Source organism: Triturus cristatus, chromosome 4_2, assembly GCF_964204655.1.
Source record: "Triturus cristatus chromosome 4_2, aTriCri1.1, whole genome shotgun sequence".
In the NCBI taxonomy this organism is placed as follows: domain Eukaryota; kingdom Metazoa; phylum Chordata; class Amphibia; order Caudata; family Salamandridae; genus Triturus; species Triturus cristatus.
This window is the reverse complement of record NC_140586.1, coordinates 123,904,797-123,922,428: the sequence shown is the minus strand read 5'-3', so window position 1 is coordinate 123,922,428 and position 17,632 is coordinate 123,904,797. Positions and strand designations below refer to the sequence as shown.

At 46.2% G+C, this 17,632-nt stretch overlaps 1 protein-coding gene across 1 annotated transcript in view; it reads left to right on the top strand.

The window, feature by feature from the left end:
* KEAP1 (kelch like ECH associated protein 1) overlaps positions 1-17,632 on the top strand; it is a 152,514-nt gene that overhangs the window by 120,340 nt on the left and 14,542 nt on the right. The window contains exon 5 of the mRNA XM_085600761.1: positions 9,691-9,867. Within this exon, the coding sequence (XP_085456887.1) occupies positions 9,691-9,867 (177 nt within the window). The remainder of the gene's footprint in view (positions 1-9,690; positions 9,868-17,632) is intronic.

Below are 17,632 nucleotides of genomic sequence, written 5' to 3'. Positions count from 1 at the left end.
TTCTATTTTTTATTTTAAGGTTCTTTAATATCATGTGAGGAGTTTTATATAGCACAAACATGACCCGTCTGGGTATCAGAGCGCTGTACAAATAGCAAACAAGTTATACATACAGGAAGAAATGTAATCCGTAATAAGAATGCAGCATGACAGTTAACCTAAAACAATCTGTCTGGCAGATTCAGGATCTGGAGGTGCCCACAAGGAAATAATCCAGCTGAGTGGCTTCAGGCTACTATTGAAGGAGTCTATTCACAGAATAATTTTTACTTCTCAAGGGAAGGATGTAGTCGAGGGGTTTGACATGATTTCAGGAGGCAGTGCATTCCATATTGTTGTGGCTGGAGTGGTTGTAAATTTTCTTTTTGATGTACTTTTGTGGTTTCAGCAGCAGGGAGTTGGCACTTTTTAAGGAACGACTACCTCAGACAGTTCGAGTTTATTGGCCAGTTAGACAGTAGTGCTATGATGAAGGGACTTGTGTGTCACACAGGCTGCCTTTAAGTAGATCCTTGCTTCAGACGGGAGCCACAGCAGGCATTTCTCTGGGGAAACGCTGGTTGCTTGTGAAATAGCATTCAGGGCTTGCACAATGTTGTCTTGGTGAACTAAGTTGTAACCTAAGAATATAGTGTTTAAAAAAAATTATTAAATTAATAGTCACCCCGTCCAAAATAAATAACTCTGACCATTCTTTACTTTAAAAGAATTTGCATAGTTGGCTGCCCAAAATAAGCATCCACATAACTTCTGAAACCATGCAATACTGAATTGCACGAGTGTGTTCACAGCACTATGTAGACACATTGCATATTTCAGTTTATGGTATATTGCTTGTGTGCAACTGTTTCTGCCTTCCCTATTTACTATTGTATATTCATGCAATTGGGAGCTGTAGGAGAGTGGCATCGACTGCATAGTTGCCCCCAACTTTTTGCTGATGTTTTGACTGTTTTCTGACTCTAGCCAGGCTGTGGCGCTGCTATCCAGGACCCCAGCCCATCTGCTTCCTCTCTAAACTAATGTGAGTACCCTAGGTACATACCAATTGGATACTGAGGACACCCTATCAGCCCCTTGTAGATGGTACCCTAGGTACCCAGGGCATGGGTCCCTCCGAGGCCTACCAAGGTCTGCAGCACTTATTGTGCCACCCCTGGGACAGCCATACAAACTGACACCACCAGACCACTACTGTAGTCTGGGTAAGGTGGTGCTTGCACCCCTTACAGGGATATAGGTATCCTGTATCTCATTTAAATACAACACATATATCCTCATACGTCACCCCTAAGGCAGGCCTTGGTAATCCTACAAGACAGGGTGCTGAGATATGTGTGAGGGGGAACCCCTACCTGAGTAGGGCCACTCTGCAACCTTCATTAAAACTATTGCTGGGTTGTTTGTCGTGCAGCCATACCATATACTCTTAACCGCATTATAAGTAATCACGATAGCGTGATAACTTGAGAGTAGCTGCACAGAACCATGTCATGTTTGGTGTCAAACATCGTGGAATCTTACCCCCAGTCCAGGGCATGATTCTCCCCTGCTAGAGGGGTGATATGGTAAAAGCGGCAGATTTTAGACACCAATTTAAAAGTGCACACGTAGTACAAAATGGATGCTACCCGCCACCCACACGACTCTGGCTGCCTGTTGCTCGGCAGAACTCCAGCCACGGCAGCTGGACAATAGGGATCTTGTTGCAGGGAGGTGTTCCCACCTCCCCAGACAGACTATGTGGATTGGAACTAGGTGGGTGCACCATAGGATGTCTTTCAAACTTGCACGTAGGCTTCTCCAGTGCCTACTTCTGCATACACTGCCTCAAACGGGTTCAGGGGCATCCTGTCCCCTGCCCAGGCGGGAAAACACACAAAGGGGAGAGGGTGTAGCCACCCTTTCCCGCCTGAACTCTCATTGGTGGGCTCTGATTCAGACACTCCCCTAATCTCTGGATAAAGGTGAGTGCAGGGTCCCCAGAGCCTCAGATTAATCTTGGACTTCAAAGACTTGAACCTTCGACGGGCTGCTGCACAGCTGAATGAAGAAATCTCCCTTGGGGTAAAGGAGTTACCCCCCTGCTTGGCAGGCACCTGAAACACTGCAAGTGACCCGGTTGGAACTCCGCTGCTCCTACGGACATCAAAGACTTCTGCCTACCCTGAGGTGGGTTTCCAAGCATCCCAGAGGCCAGTGAGTGTGCACAGCAAAGCTCAGCACCGTGGACCCCGTGGGTGTCGAGATCCCCAATACCCCAGGACACCGGCCACCTCTTGCACAGCACACGACCCCAACCAGTGGGGAAGTTGTGCTTTGGCCCATCATTGAGCCAACCTCTCAGCATTACTTGTGCCAAAGGACGACGCTCCAGCCCGCTCCGGCGACCCGTGGGCTCATCTTTACGCACTCCAAATTGTCGCCTCCCGTGGTCCCTTGTCTCTCGACTGGTGGGCCCTAGCAGAGGTCAATCTTTACTTTAAAGGGCTCCCCTGGTTGCTCCAGGCCTGCTCTACAGTCTCCTCGCTGGAGACCTCGCTCAGATCCCGTGGGTCTGCACCGTAGCCGTTTTGTGATCCTTGCGTGGGTTGCGGTTGCCAAGGCTTAGTGGATCCAATCCGGACACTAACACCGCAGCGGCCTTCATCCTTCGTGGGACAGTAGCCCTCCAGAAGCTGGCCTTCCTTGAAGCCTCCTGGACCCCGTGGCTGCTGATCCAAGCTACCCGTCTTCAACCTGAAAACACCCGACATTGTAGGGCTCTTTCTCCTGAGCTCCCTGGTCACTGGCTAGTGACCCAGACTCTGTCCCCTCTGCTTTCAGGTCCTTTCCTTCAAGATCTACATCTTCAATCTGCACGACATCGACGATGCTTCACACCAGCAGCAGTTCTTCACCTTTTTCCATTGAAAACGAGATCGCGACCCGACATCGAAAACGACCTATGCACCCGGCTTCCCTGGGGCAGGTAACAGTGGTACCTCGGTACTGTCGTGGGTGTGGGCCCTTCAAACGCTTAACTCTAAGGTCCTGAACTTGAACTCCTGCTAGAAGTGTCCAGATTCTTGTAATTTCCAACCGCGACATTTTGCATAGGGTTTAATAGAGATCCCGACTGTAGTTCAAACACTGCACCCGTCTCCCGTGGGTCCCCTTCCTCACTACCTTGGGTGGTTTCGTAAGGGGCCAGCGACCCTAAGTGCCCTAGGCACTGTCTGCAGAACTGTTGTGGTTCTTATACCACTTTTTTAATATATGGTTTGGTCCCCCCCTGGGGCCCTGTGAATCCAGTGCTATTTATTGTTGTTTAAATGCTTTATTGACTTGTATCTTTACCTCCAGCCTCACAAGAGACTAGTGGGATTTGTTCTTAGAATAAATACATATATTTTGAATATATACCTGTGTGGACTACTCTTTCATTTGGTCATACAAGAGGTTATCCATGGTAAAACAATAAGCTTAACACTCCTTCAAGACTTAGCCTGAAGGCTGCTCTCCACAGCTACCACTAGGATAGCTTTCTTTAAAGGTTGTCTTTTAACCTATCACCTTAAGAGTCAAATTGGACTGGTGCAAGGTGTCCCCTATAACTAGTGAACAGCATATGCCAGGCCAACTTCTCACAGGAGCACAGAAAGTACCCTTTTCAGTTCAGTACATTGTATGGATAACCGTTTTGTAGAAACCAGTTTATGGCAGCTTGTTTTTAACTTTCTGCAGCTACTGCGAAACAGAGTGGGTAGTTGTTGGAAAGATCCTGTATACCTCCTTGACTAAGGCCCTATCCAGTAGTCCATAATGCTCTGTAACCATCATAGCCGAACCACATTAATACTTTTCCCCTTTGCCTGCCCCCACCCTAACCACATCACTTCTGTTTTAGCCTGTTCTCCATGACTATAAATATTGTCCGTGCCATTGCAGCTATTGCTTTCCTGTAGGTATTACTTCCTGCTATAGACTCAGTATCCAGGGCTTGGTCTGGCTGAATGCACTATTAGGTAGATATAAGGTACTGCCAGTGAGTGAGGGAAAGAGTGGCAAACAGTTGCACCAATCCTGATAATGTTACTGGTAAAGGAAACTAGACTTCACACTGTGGCGGAAAACTTCACACCCTCTTGGTATATTCCTATTATAGCTTGTTACTAACACACTATTTTGTGCATGCACAATCTGCAGTGCTGTAACTATTGGTTGGAGTTCAACAGCATGTCCGACTCTGAAGGAGGTCTTTGGCATTAAGAAAGTGGTATCACTAAGATTCGTCTAAAATAGCATATCAATGGTTCAGTGTCACAGATGGAGTACTCATGTTACCTCACCTAGGGAAACCGGGTGCATAGGTGTCAAATGGTGTCGGGAATCGTCGTTGATTTCAATGGCGATCTGCTGCAAAGTGCTGCTGCCGGGAAGGAGAAAAGTGTCCGGTGTGATCCAAGCCTGGATCGAAGATCAGGAGAACCTGAAAGCAGAGGGGACAGAGTCTGGGTCACTTGCCAGTGACCAGGGGCACGATAGACGAATGCCCACTGTCGGGTGTTTCAGGTGCAAAGAGGTGAAGCTTGACTCTGCAGTCACGAGGACCAGGAGGCATTGATGACGACCAGGAGCTGGATTCGAGCTGTCCCACGAAGGATGTCGAGTGCTGCGGTGTCGGTGCCGGTGCCCAGGTTGGACCCAACAAGCCTTGGCAACAGCAACCCACGCAGGAAGAGAAAAGATGCTTTGGTGCGGACCAGCAAGGTCCTGGGGACTCCCCAAGCGAGGGAGAGTCAGGACACGTCTGGAGCAACCAGGTAAGCCCAATTAAAGTTAAAGTTGCCTTCACAGGGACCCACCAGTCGACGGACCAGGGATCGCGAAGGGACCTCGAGAGAAAACACAAAGGGCCAGCTCACGGAACACTCGCGGAGTGTAGGCGGGCAATATTTGGTGCAAATGCTGCTCGGGGTCAGGGCTACAAGTAACCCAAAGCTCAGCTGCAGGAGTCGTTGAAAAGCTGATGCTTCTGCAAATGGTCGCGGTGTCCAGGGGTTCGGGTTGCATGGTCTTCCACGAGGGATACAGGCCTCAGAATTGCTGAGTGCACAGATCGACCTCAGAGACCACGGAAACCCACATCCTGTGTGGCAAAATTCTTCGGAGTCCGGCGGGAGCTTCGGAGATGCAAACCGGACAGATGCGTCTTTGGTGCCTGCCTTGCAGGGGAGTAACTCCTTTACTCCAAAGGAGATTCTTCAGTCATCTAGTTCAATGTAGATCGTCGAAGTTCCAGGATTCAGTATCAGCATTTCGTCCAGGTGTAATCTAAAGTCCTGTTGCCAGGGGTTCCTATGTTATACCCAAGGAAGGGGTGGGACAAACTCTAGGAATCTACCTATGGGAGGGTCAGGAAAGAGGGGTGGCTACACCCATTTCCTTTGTCCAGTTTCGCGCCAGAGCAGGCTTGAACTGGACTATGCACAGGGACACCAAATGTGCCCCCAGTGCTGACTTCAAAGCCCTCTTGGAGTGCACCCACCCAGCCCCAATACACTAAAGCCTGTCTGGGAGGTGGTAACACCTCCCTGTGACAGGAAACCTATTGTCCAGGCCTCCCCTGCCAGAGTTTCGTCCAGCAACAGGAGGGCAGACACGTGTCTGTGGCTGGCAGCATCCATTTTGTGATGCCAGGGCTCTGTTAGCTGGTACTGGGTATACCGGTGCTGTCATGTCTCTCCCTCTAGAAGGGTGTGGGGGTATGATTCCAAGGTGTTTGACACCAAACATGACATGTTTCTGTGCAGCCATCCCAAAGTTAGCATTTACCGTTTGGTTATAATGCACTTATGGTTAGGCTGCATCACAAACGACCCCGGAATAAAGGTTCTGAAGGCTGCAGAGGGGCTCTGCTCATGCATGGGCACCCTCTCACATAAAACCCAGCACTCTGCCTTCAGGATTAGTAAGGCCTGCCATAGGGGTGAGTGATAGGTTTATATGTGCAGTGATATGGAGAGATATAGTGAACCTATAGCTCAGCAAGGGGTGCATGCACCACCTTACCCAGGCTGCAGTAGCAAACCTTTGGTGTCATTTTGGAAGGCTACCCAGGGGTGGCATAATACATGCTGCAGCCCCTGGTAGGCCTCTGGGGTACCTATATCCTGGGTACATAGTATACCATATACTAGGGACTTATATGGGTACCCCAGAATCCAATCTGGAGTGTACCTAAAGTACTGGGAATCAATTTAGAGAGGAAGCAGCTAGGCTGGGGTCCTGGTTAGCAGGGCCCCAGCCAGACTAAAGTTGAAAAACAGTGAAACATCAGCAAAAAGTGGGGGAAACTATAAGAAGCAAATCCTACTCTCCTACATGTGTGGTGTAGACCATGTAGCTGAGCGTTATGGTAATGTTGCCTAAAAAGGCCTAGATGCTCCTACTGTGCGAGTAGAATGTGCTCTAGGAGGTATAGTTGAAGTACTTTTAGCTTTAACCTAGCAAGTTGCATACATTTAACAATCCATCTAGAAATACTGGCTTTAGAGAGAGAATTTCCTTTGAAGTGGAGCAAAGGCAACAAAAAGTTGTTTTGTTTTACAATAACCTTTTATCCTATCAATGTAATAGAATAGTGCTCTTTTGACATCAAGTGTATGTAGAGCTCTTTCTGTTACTGTATCAGGTTGAGGGAAGAACACGGGTAACAACTGATTGGTTAATATGAAAAGCCGAGACAACTTTTGAAAGGAATTTTGGGTTTGTACGAAGAACCACTCTATCTTTATGAAGTTGAACGAAGGGGTTTTCTAAGGTTAATGCCTGTAGTTCACCAGCAAGCTTTTGTGAAGTGATAGCAATTAGAAAGGCAACTTTCCATTAAAGAAATTGTAATGAACAATTGTGCAAAGGTTCAAATGCTGGATTCCTAAGCCTTGTGAGAACAATGTTAAGGTTCCAGACAGGCGCAGGTGGTACCCTGGGGGGTATTATTCGTTTAAGGCCTTCCATAAAGGCTTTAATTACTGGAACATTGAATAAGGATAAATGTTGTCTGTTTTGAAGCTATGCAGCTACTGCTGCAAGGTGTAGTTGAATGAATGTGTTGGCTAAGCCAACTTGCCGTAGATGCAAAAGATAACCAATAATTTGTATAGATGCATCTAGCGGATCAAATGTGTTATTTATCACAATATATTACAAACCTTGTCCACTTTGCTGCATAACATTCCCTAGTGATGGGTCTTCTTGCTTCCTTAAGAATTGTCATACAATCTGGTGATAAGTTGAAGTATCCAACTCTGACCTCAGGAGTGAAATCGCTAGGTTGAGTTCCCTGGGGTTTGGATGTCTAATTTCTCCATGGTTCTGTGTGAGAAAGTTTGAAGGTATGTGCAGCTTCTGGTGTGGACTTATTGAGAGTTCTAATAATGTGGTGAACCATGGTTGATGAGCCCATGTTGGAGCCAACAGAATCTGTGTGAGAGATGTCTGCCTGAGTTTCTGAGCCAGAAATGGAAGGAGAGGGAGAGCGGGAAAAGCGTAAAGAAATATCCCTGACCAGTTGATCCATAGGGCATTGCCTTTGGATAGAGGGCGAGGGAACCTGGAGGCGAAGTCTAGGCATTTTGAGTTCTCTGCAGTGGCACAGAGGTTTATTTGTGGAAAGCTCCATTTTTGGAAGTACGGAATGAGAACTTGTGGCTGAAGTTCCCATTCATGTACATGTTGCCTTATTCTGCTGAGGAGGCCGACAAAGATGTTGTCTGTCCCTGGGAGGTGTTCTGCCAGGATTTGGATTTTGTGATGGATTGCCCAACCCCAAATGGTCTGAGAGAGGCGTAACAGCTGTAGAGTGCCCCCCCCACACTATTTTTAAACCTAGTACATTGTTGTCATATTGTCCATCTGGACTAGGACAACATTCCCTATCAGACGAGGTAGAAACTCTTTAATGCTAGCTGAACTGCTTGCAGTTCTAGGTAGTTGATGCAATGGTTCTTTTGGGTGGTATTCCAATGACCCTGAATTGTTAAATGTTGTAAATGTGCCCCCGAACCCTGTGAGCGATGCATCTGTTGTGAACACGACTCGTGGAATAGGGTTGTTAAAGGGCCGCCCTTTTGATAAATGTTGTGTGTTCCTCCACTACAGAGAGCGATGAGTGTGGCTGTCTACCAACACTAGATCTGTTAGCTGATCCTGTGATTGATGGCACTGATGTGCTAAGCATTCTTGTAGAGGATACATGTTTAGTCTTGCATGAGGCACTATGGGAATGCATGACTCCATCATCCCCAGTAACTGCATGAAAGTTCTGACTGGTAGATACTGGTTGTTTTGAAACTGGAGTAACAGTATTTGAAAATTGTGAATCATGGCTGCATTGGTATATGCTAGAGCCAATTGAGTGTTTAGAATGGCTCCTAGATATGGTTGTATTTTAGTGGGTTGAAGATGGAATTTTTGTGCATTGACTGTAAATCCCAACTGATGCAGAAGGTTTATGGTAGTGTGTGTGAGTTGCACACATTTGGTATGTGTGGTGGCTTTTATGAGCCAATCGTCAAGGTATGGGAAGGCATGGATTTGCTGTTGTCGTAGATGCGCTGCTACCCCTGCAAGGCCTCCTTCTCTTCTGCTGCCAACGCTTCCATTTCTTCTTGCTAGATATATTCCTCGAAGATATCGGGGGTGTCCTCGATACTCTGTCACTACATGTCTCTTCATCGAGCCAGACGGTCCTGCAGAGTCTTTTTGGATCGGAATGACCGAGCGTTGCAGTCTTCCTCTTTATGATCTGGGGAGAGACAGAGGTTACAGACCTTATGAAGGTCGGTACGCGGGTATTTTGAATGGCATCGAGGACAGAATTGAAATGGTGTCTGTTCCATCGGCAGAAGACTCGATGATCGATCTTCAATTGGAAGTAGATAGAGGAAAACGATCTAGGCCAGAAGGCTGCAGTTAGAGTTTCCCAACTCGATTATGAACGTTTTCAGAATTTTTCGACCGGCAGAAGACGAATGACGCAATCGAAAAAATAATGACAAGAGCAGAGTGAATTGCGTACCAAAGGGATCCCGATTAACTCTTTAGAATCGGAGCACTGCAATACACATCTGAGCCCGATGGCGGAAAGAAAACTTTCCAACAATGGAGTCAATGCCCATGCACATTATCACCGAAAGGAGGAGTCACCTTACCTCGTGACTGGAAAAGACTTCTTCAAAGAAAAACAACTTGCAAACATCTGGAGCCAACACTAGATGGCAGGAGTATGCAAAGCATGTATATCTACAGCACACATTCCTCAAACAGTTGTGTTAAGAGCTGATGTCTGCGTGCCCAGGCACTATTTATGTAGGGCCCACAACGTCATTTCTGGCACGCACAATGCCAACAACTGATGCAGAGCCAGGCCACTCCACCTAACGATGCGCAGGGGTACTGCTAATGACAAATCTCCATACCCAGATTGATGCCTGGGGTACATTCTAACGGTAAGGAATCAACAACTAGAATATGTCTCTACCAGATACATCATTACCAGAGGTAAGTACCTTACTCTTGTCTGCTTTTAGGTTCTTGTTGAATGCTGCTCTCTTATTCCTGAAACAAATGGTAAATGATTCATCCAGTATGTGCATAGTGAATTGGATCATAATCTGCTCTGTGCTTCTCTTTCCCTTATACCAGGCGTGTGTGCTCTTGACAACTGCATTTATGCTATGGGTGGTTATGATGGCACAGACCAGCTAAATAGCATGGAATGTTATGACGTGGCGACCGACACCTGGACTTTGGCAGCACCCATGAAACACCGGCGCAGTGCACTTGGCGTCACAGTCCACCTGGGCAAGATCTATGTCCTTGGTAAGACAAACTCCTCTCAAGACCCCTTTTGCACCTTGCTTTTCCTGAGACTCTATCCTGTTCTGATTCATCTTGCATTCTCGCCTAACTTAGGGTATGAAAGAAGATTTTTTTAATATTATGATGCTTAAAATTATTTCCCATAGTCTGTCTGGGAATCCCCTGTAAAATGTGATAAAGTGCAATATTAAAAGACTTACATTTAATAAAACTCTAAAACCATATACACCTCATTATGTGGGTGTTGCCGACAGCCAGTGAGATGGAAAAGCTTATAACTCTACTGTTCCCTGAAAACCAACAACCCTCAAAGTAGCATGTCTCCAACAATCAATTTTTTTAAATTAGTTTTTGTTTAAATAATAATACTGCAAAATACATCAGCAATAACATGTATCACAACAATGACAAGCGGTAGAATTAGTGTATAGACCCAAGCACTTCAGTTCTATCTGCCAGTGACTAGCACAAAATCTAGGGTGTCCCCACTCCCCAGCAAGAGTCGAAGCAATATTTACATGTTCTGTTGTCACAGAGTCATTCAGACAACTTGTTCAATCCTGGATGTGATCAAAAAGTTCTGAAATGGTATCCAGATCTCACATGTCCTAGAAGGCTCAAGCAGCAGCTCGTTTTCTAGTTCCATCTGCTCACTGCACTATGCAAGTTCTTGCATCCATAGTTCTTTAGATACGGCTCCTCCTCCGCACCAATATTTAGCTACTTATCTCTTAGCTAGCTGCAAAGTGAGAGCCACAAATTGGTGGTCTGTTTAAGAAGTTTTCGGAACTATTCCCAATAATGCGATGATTGTAGACAGTTGAATCCTAGTTCCAATCATATCCTGCAAAGCATAGTCTGAGATTATGGATCTATTCATCTTGCAACACTAAGTGAATGCCCCCTGCTCCCCCCCCGCCCCCCCCCCCCCTTTTTGGGAATCCTGTCGCAGACAGATCTGTGTCCCTTAGGCCCCATTTGTGCAATTTCAAAGAAGTGTAGGAGAGACGGTGGAGAAACGGGAAATGTATTGGGAGCAATCTGCTGCTAGGGAGAAGTTCTCCTGTTGGCACAAAACAATTTCCCCATACCTCTGCCCATTTAAGTTGGTTCAGGTCTTTTTCCCCATGCAGATCTGGTCGGGCATAATCTCCCAGAAATCAATTTCTGTTTAGCACAATATATTGAAGACATTAGTATTTTGGGACGGTTGGCAGTAGCTAAGAGTTCAAGTGAGCCATATTTATCGGATTTGTTTGGAAATTCCGGGGTTAGTGTCTTACCATTCATTTTAAGTCTATGGAGTAGGTAAGAATCCAAAGGCGTAGGAGGGTGTTGTGTGACAATTTTATCCATTAAATCTTTGTAGAAGCATCCCCATTTGAACATATTAAGCTTGCGTAAATGGAGGCCCGCTTTGCGTTCCATTGTTAGTCTTATAGGGAACTTGGGACACCAGTCAACTAGATTAAATTGCATCACCAGGATCTTGCCCCCTGGACTAGATAAGCTGCTACAGTAGAGATACAGGTATTCGGTCCAGTGACCCCGTCATTGAAAGAATACAAAACTGCTAGGTATACAAAAGGCACATGTGATAGAATTGGAATGTGTAAAAATCGGCATAGGTCGGTTGTTAGAAAATCTCAATATCCTCGTTCCTTATGTAATACCTCCATGAGGGCAAAAAACACACACACACACGCACCGTACGCACGCACACCCACACACACACACACACACACACATTAACTAAGAAGAACATCTCTGTTTGATGAATCCAGACCACAAACCGAAGTCTCAATAAAGCACCAAGACTACCCCTCCAGCCTGCCCCCCATGCCTCCCTCCACCCCCCCATGCCTCCCTCCCCGAATAACAACTTCTCTAAAGACACTGGGTTTCTCATGATCCGCTTGCCACTCCATCCTAATGCTAGCGAGGCTATCCTCCATGTCTTGATCACTGGTCTTGTGGCTTGCAAAAGAGGCCCCTGTTGCCGATCATTGTATAGATAATGCAATTCTTTTATTCCCTATAGCCATTTTGTCTAGGTTTAAACACTGGTTCCTCACTGGCACAAATGCACAGTCAATCGCCAGGAGTTATGAGGTTCAGTAGTAATGTCCAATATTTGGTAGAGAGATTTCTTTGCCTTGGAGGTGTGTGTGTGTGTGTGTGTGTGTATATGTGTGTGTGTATATATATATATATATATATATATATATATATCAACGCTACCAAGTGCCCCACAGGCAAAAGCGCACTCTCCAGCGTCTCGCACATGGCGTTTTTCAGGTAAGGTAGAGATTTGCTTAACAAGATTACAGTTCTCCTGTCGACCATTAACAAGCCTGACGCGTTTCTGAGCTGATTGCTCGTCTTCAGAGGCTTCGACAATAGAGTTTGTGTACGTGACACGCCCATAGATGATTATATTTGCCCTCCGATGGGCTACACAGCTGTGTTGATTCACAGTGTTCTCTGGGATTTGTAGTCCGTGTCACGTAGAAATTACTCCGGGATGGATACACAATAATTACAAAACTGTCTTACAGTGATCGGTCTCCTCTGGCACAAGAGTTGAGAACCACAGGAATTGTTCTGGGTGGTTTGCTTCTCTTCACTGCAAAATTCCAACTATCCGGGTGTTGTTCCAGCTTCCTTCCATGTCCTTCATCCTTTTTTCCAGTATCCTGGATTATGCTATTAGTTGCATCAGTTTTGTTTTTGGGCAGATCCCTAACAGTATTGTGATCCCTCCCCCGCCTCGACCAGAGACACACTCCTGCATCACCGTAACGCATTCTACCTCATTGTAGAGAGCTTGTCTAAAAAGTGCAACTTTGGTCCTCACCTCTCCTATTTTGATTTCCAAGGTAGTTTGGGTATCTCATCTCTTTTAGGATCATGTCAGGTAAGGAGTTCAAGTACACTGTATGTTCTGCTCCCTCCTGGTCCCCTACAATTTTGGCTCTTTGAGGGATTGCAGGACTCATTTATCCTTCGTCATCACTGTCTTCCAATCTCTGTCCTCAGTGGCTTTGCCCCACATTTAGACTCCTGGCAGCATTATTGTGCTACTATTGCCACCCGGTCTTCAAATTAGGGTTTGGTACCGACTAAGCAGTTCTTCTTTTTGAATGGAGGGGTTGTCTTCCCTACAATTCTTGTACTAGAGGCCTAGTTCTGCCTACTTCATCCAGCACAACATAGGATTTTCCCTGCTCTGTGACACTTCAGGATCTGATATGGGCAGGAGCGAGGAAGGGGATTCACCCCCCCCGTCTCTTTCATGCACAGATCCATTGTTGCTCAAGAGGAGCAGACCATTTCTGTACTTGTAGTATAACCTGGGTATATCTTTGACATTTCTGTAAGTGCAGGCTGCCGCCCTAAATGTATTTTGATTATGTGGGCTGTGGTTCATCGAACAGTTCCTGCTGTTTGCGCCTGTTGACCCTGCCTGTCTCTGTATATTTGAAGGAAACACTCCTTCATAGAATGTTGCTATAGTTGCTGTGCAACTGGCGGAGTGAACAGACTTTGAGGGGACAGCCTATCGTCTGTACAACAGGTTATATAGGCTGCCCTCCATTCCTTCTTTGGCTGTTCCAACAAGCGATAGACATAAAGCAGAAAGAAAATTATTTTAAGATGGAACTTAATACCTTTTTTACATGGGGGGGGGGGATTATTCCAGAGAAGCTGACAGACAGCTGGTTGTTTGCCCTTTCCTAACATGAGGTAGACATTTAACAGAACTTTAAAAAGTATTTGTCATCTGGTGTAAAGACACTGCAATACTAGGCCTTGCTCTCTCTTTAGTAGCAATGAATGGACTTTGATCCATCTGCCCACAGAAAGAGCCAAGTGAAGTGGTCTGTGTTACAAAGTAGAATAGCCCAAGCTGCAGATATATTGGTTAACTTTGAACTGTTTTCATTTTAGACTGTGACTCTTGATTGGGGGTATTGGGGGAAGGACCGAGTAAAGACGCACAAACATCTAATCATAAACACCCCCTCCTGTTCCCTGACAGTCAGGTTTGGCGTGGGGGGAGATTCTTACTGAGAAGTACTGCTTACAGGTCAATAAGGCTTAAAGAGTTAAGCTCTCCACTCCAAGCCATTTAAATGGAGCATAGTGTGCATGAAACACCTATTATGAGCTGACCCGTAGCTTTACACTTATTGAGTCTTCAGAAACTGATTGTGCTGGCATTTGACCATGCAACTGAGAAACCTCTGGTTCTGTTTGAAAGATAAGCTGCTCCCTCGTTTAGTCCACCTCTTCCAGCTGTAATTGCCCAATTGACGTCTTGTAAGACGATGGAGACTAGAAGCTCATTTTGAAGCTATTGTCCTTGATCGTCACTGTCTTGTTTACATAAGGGTCCTTCATCCGTCTGACCAGTAATAAGTAGCTGCAGTAAAATATCTTGTTGCCTTCATTTTTGCTGACTTTTTTTCTCTTTTAAAAATAAAAAAATGTTTTAGGGCTGTAAATGGGATCTTTCACCAAGCCGTATATGAGTTTGCTTTTTGGTGGAGCTTTTGAAGGCCTCTTGACACAGTTCAACAAATTGCCAAATTGGACCATAGTTAGTATCCTTTTGTCTGATGGGATAGCATGTCATGCTTTTTATGTACACCTTACCCTACTTGTGGCAAATGGTGGAGTGGTGATTTGTATACAATGAAATTATTCTTAGGCACCTGGGTTTTGCTCTTGCTGGAACCCTGAAGTTTATTGATGGCAGGTCCAGCAGCTGGTAACTGTACCCTGATAAGTATGCTGTTAAAAGTATTCCTATGAATACTATGAATGAACAAGTTACTTTCCTTTGTTAGCACTTTTTCTGGTGGATACTCTATCTGACAAGTTCCTCACCTTGTGAATATTCCCCAGGGGTCAGACTGGGTCCAGAAATTTGAAAGCAGTACTTCTGAATTCTAGTAGGTGGCGTTCTGCGGCTATGTTCCAATGTGGTTCCGCTCCAGAAGTGATGAGCGGCCAGTTGCTTTCATAGGCTGTCAACGTCCTTGGATGCTGAGCCCCTCGTCAGATTGGCATGAGCAGTGTGCAGATCTCTAGATTGGGACCTTTTTAGATAGAAAATATTCCAGTTCAGATAAACGGGGGGATGGGAGAATCTGTGGTTAGAGTATCCACCAGAAAGAGCATTACTGAAAGTAACTTTTTTCTGGTGGATACTTCAACTGCAGATTCATCAACTTATTGATAGATGCCATAGCAGGACCTTATCAGGTGGTAGGTCTGTGAATTGGCTCAGAGCAAAAATACCTACTGGACCCACCAAGATAAATGCCCTTCTTTACAGACCTGACTGTCGAGGTAGTAGTCCTTCATGAACATGTGTACAGAAGCCCAGGTAGCCACCCAACACATTTCCGGGACATACACTAAACTTGCCATTGCACTGGTAGCAGCTTTGACTCTAGTGGAATGAGCCCATAATCCTTCTGGAGGCTGCTTTTTAGCCAGTGCGCAGCAGATCTTGAAGTAATTAACAATCTATCGGGAGATGGTCTATTTCTGCACTGCCCTGCCCTTCGTTGCTCCAAATAACCCCACAAAGAGCTGTCCATCCACCGAATATTCTTTGGTATAATCTGTGTCACAACTGAGTGCTCTTTGGGGCCCAAACAGTAGAACCTCTTTCTCTTTGGAGTGATGAGGCATAGCAAAGAATGCTGGAAGGGTGACAGCCTGCCAAACACGAAATGCAGAGAACAGTTTCCGTAGAATGGATGCTTGTGTCCTCAGCACCAGTTTGGCTGGGAAGAATGTTGTGTATGGTGGATTGACTTGAGCGTGCCTGCAGCTCACTCACCCACCTAGCCGATGTTATGGCAATGGGGAAGACAACTTTCAATATGAGAAGTCTCACATTGAAAGCGGCTGTGCAAAAGGAGGTGCACATCAAAAAAAGGCGAGCACTAAATCTGAGTCTCAATGTGGCATCACAATGGGATTTGGAGAGAACAAGTGTTGCAAATCTATTTTAAATCCCATCATAACAGGTGATTTAAATGAAGAAAGCTGATCAGCAACCGAAAAAAAGACAGATGAGCAACAAATAACCTTTAATAGTGCCCAAAGCAAGTCTCTGCTGGGCCAAGGACAAAACGAACATGCCAGACAGTTTGTCCTGTAATGGGTCAGTCTGACGAGTGTCCCACCAAACCACAAACTTGTCATAACAACTGGTGTACTGATGTTTTGTAGAGGGACTCCGAGCCATCAAGAATACATCAACAACCTCCGGTTTAAGATCAAAGGCAGTCAGTTATTGTCGCTCAGGCTGCAAGCATCGAGAGGCAGAATAAACATTCTTTGGTGCAGATTCCTACCCTGTTGCTGTGTCTGGAGATCCTTCAGAAGCAGCAGCTTGATCTGGGGACAAATGCTCATGGCCAGGAGTTCTGGATACCACACTCTTGGTGCCCAATCCGGTAACTTGTGCCCAGTCCTACGTGGTCTTCTTCAGACCTCTGGGCAGAAGAGGCAGTGGCAGGAAGACATACAGGATCTCCAAACACCACTCTATTGTGCATACCCCTCAAAGAGAAACTTCTTGGAAACTTGGAGTGCAAAAGTGGTGACATGACATGTTCTTGGCGGTGGCGGAAAGATTGAGACCGAGTTCTCCCCTTTCTTGAAAGATGCCTTGCACCACCTCCAGGTGTAACCGCCATTCGTGATCCACTAAGTGTTGACAGCCGAGTTCATCTGCTTTGGCGTTTAGAGATCACGCCAGGTGGTGCACCACTAGAGAAATATCCTGGCGGCTCAGCCACTTCCAGAGACCGTGTCTCTTGTCAGATACTGAAGATTCCATCCTGCCCTGCTTGTTGTAGTACCACATGGCCATGGTGTTGTTCGTGAACACCTGTACCATCCTCCCTTTGATGGGGGTGGGAAGGCATTCAGCGCCAAGCGTATGCCTGCAAATCCAACAGTCTATTGTGGAGCCGGGTCACCACTGGAGACAAGAGTCTTCGGATCTCCACCTCTAAGATGGCCTCCTCAATCCAGAAGTGATGCATCCATCACCACTGTGAAGTGCCGATGGGGGTATGAAGAGGGTTCTGTCACTGACCCAGCTGCAGTCCAGCAGCCACCGCTGCATCTCATTTGCAGTCTCCTCTGAAATCTGGATACAGTCTGACAGATGCCCCTGGTGCCGGGCTGTGCCCAATGGGACTACAGGGATGTGGCATGTCACCCGAAGGATGCAAAAGGCCAATAACCCCAGCAGCCTAGGAACCATCTGTCTGTTAGAGCCTTGATAAATGGCAACAGTGTTGCTGTGTGTCTGGCCTGGTTGAAGGAGCTGTGTCAAGACATTAGTCTTTATCTTCATTGTGGGTAATTGTAAATTGAGCACTTCTGCCGCCCTCTGCATGACTGCAGCTAAGGAGGTGCTTGTTTTCTGGCTTGGCCGTGGATATTTGTAGTTTAGACTTCAATAATGAGGCCATTTCCTGTTTGTGCTTCGGCTCACCTATTTTTAGGTCTCGCCTGAGACAGCGCTTTTTAGCGCTGCTCTGGCGAGACTTATAGTAAGCACTTTTGGAAGTGCAAACGAGTGCTTTCAGGCCGCCAACTACTGTGCATGTGTGCCGGGCGCGCGCACCATTTAGCAGCCTGAAAGCACTCGTTGTCTTTCACTTTCGCGGCCGCTCGGCCGCTTTGATGTTTTATCGTGATCGCGATCACTTTCACATTCGCGGCCGTA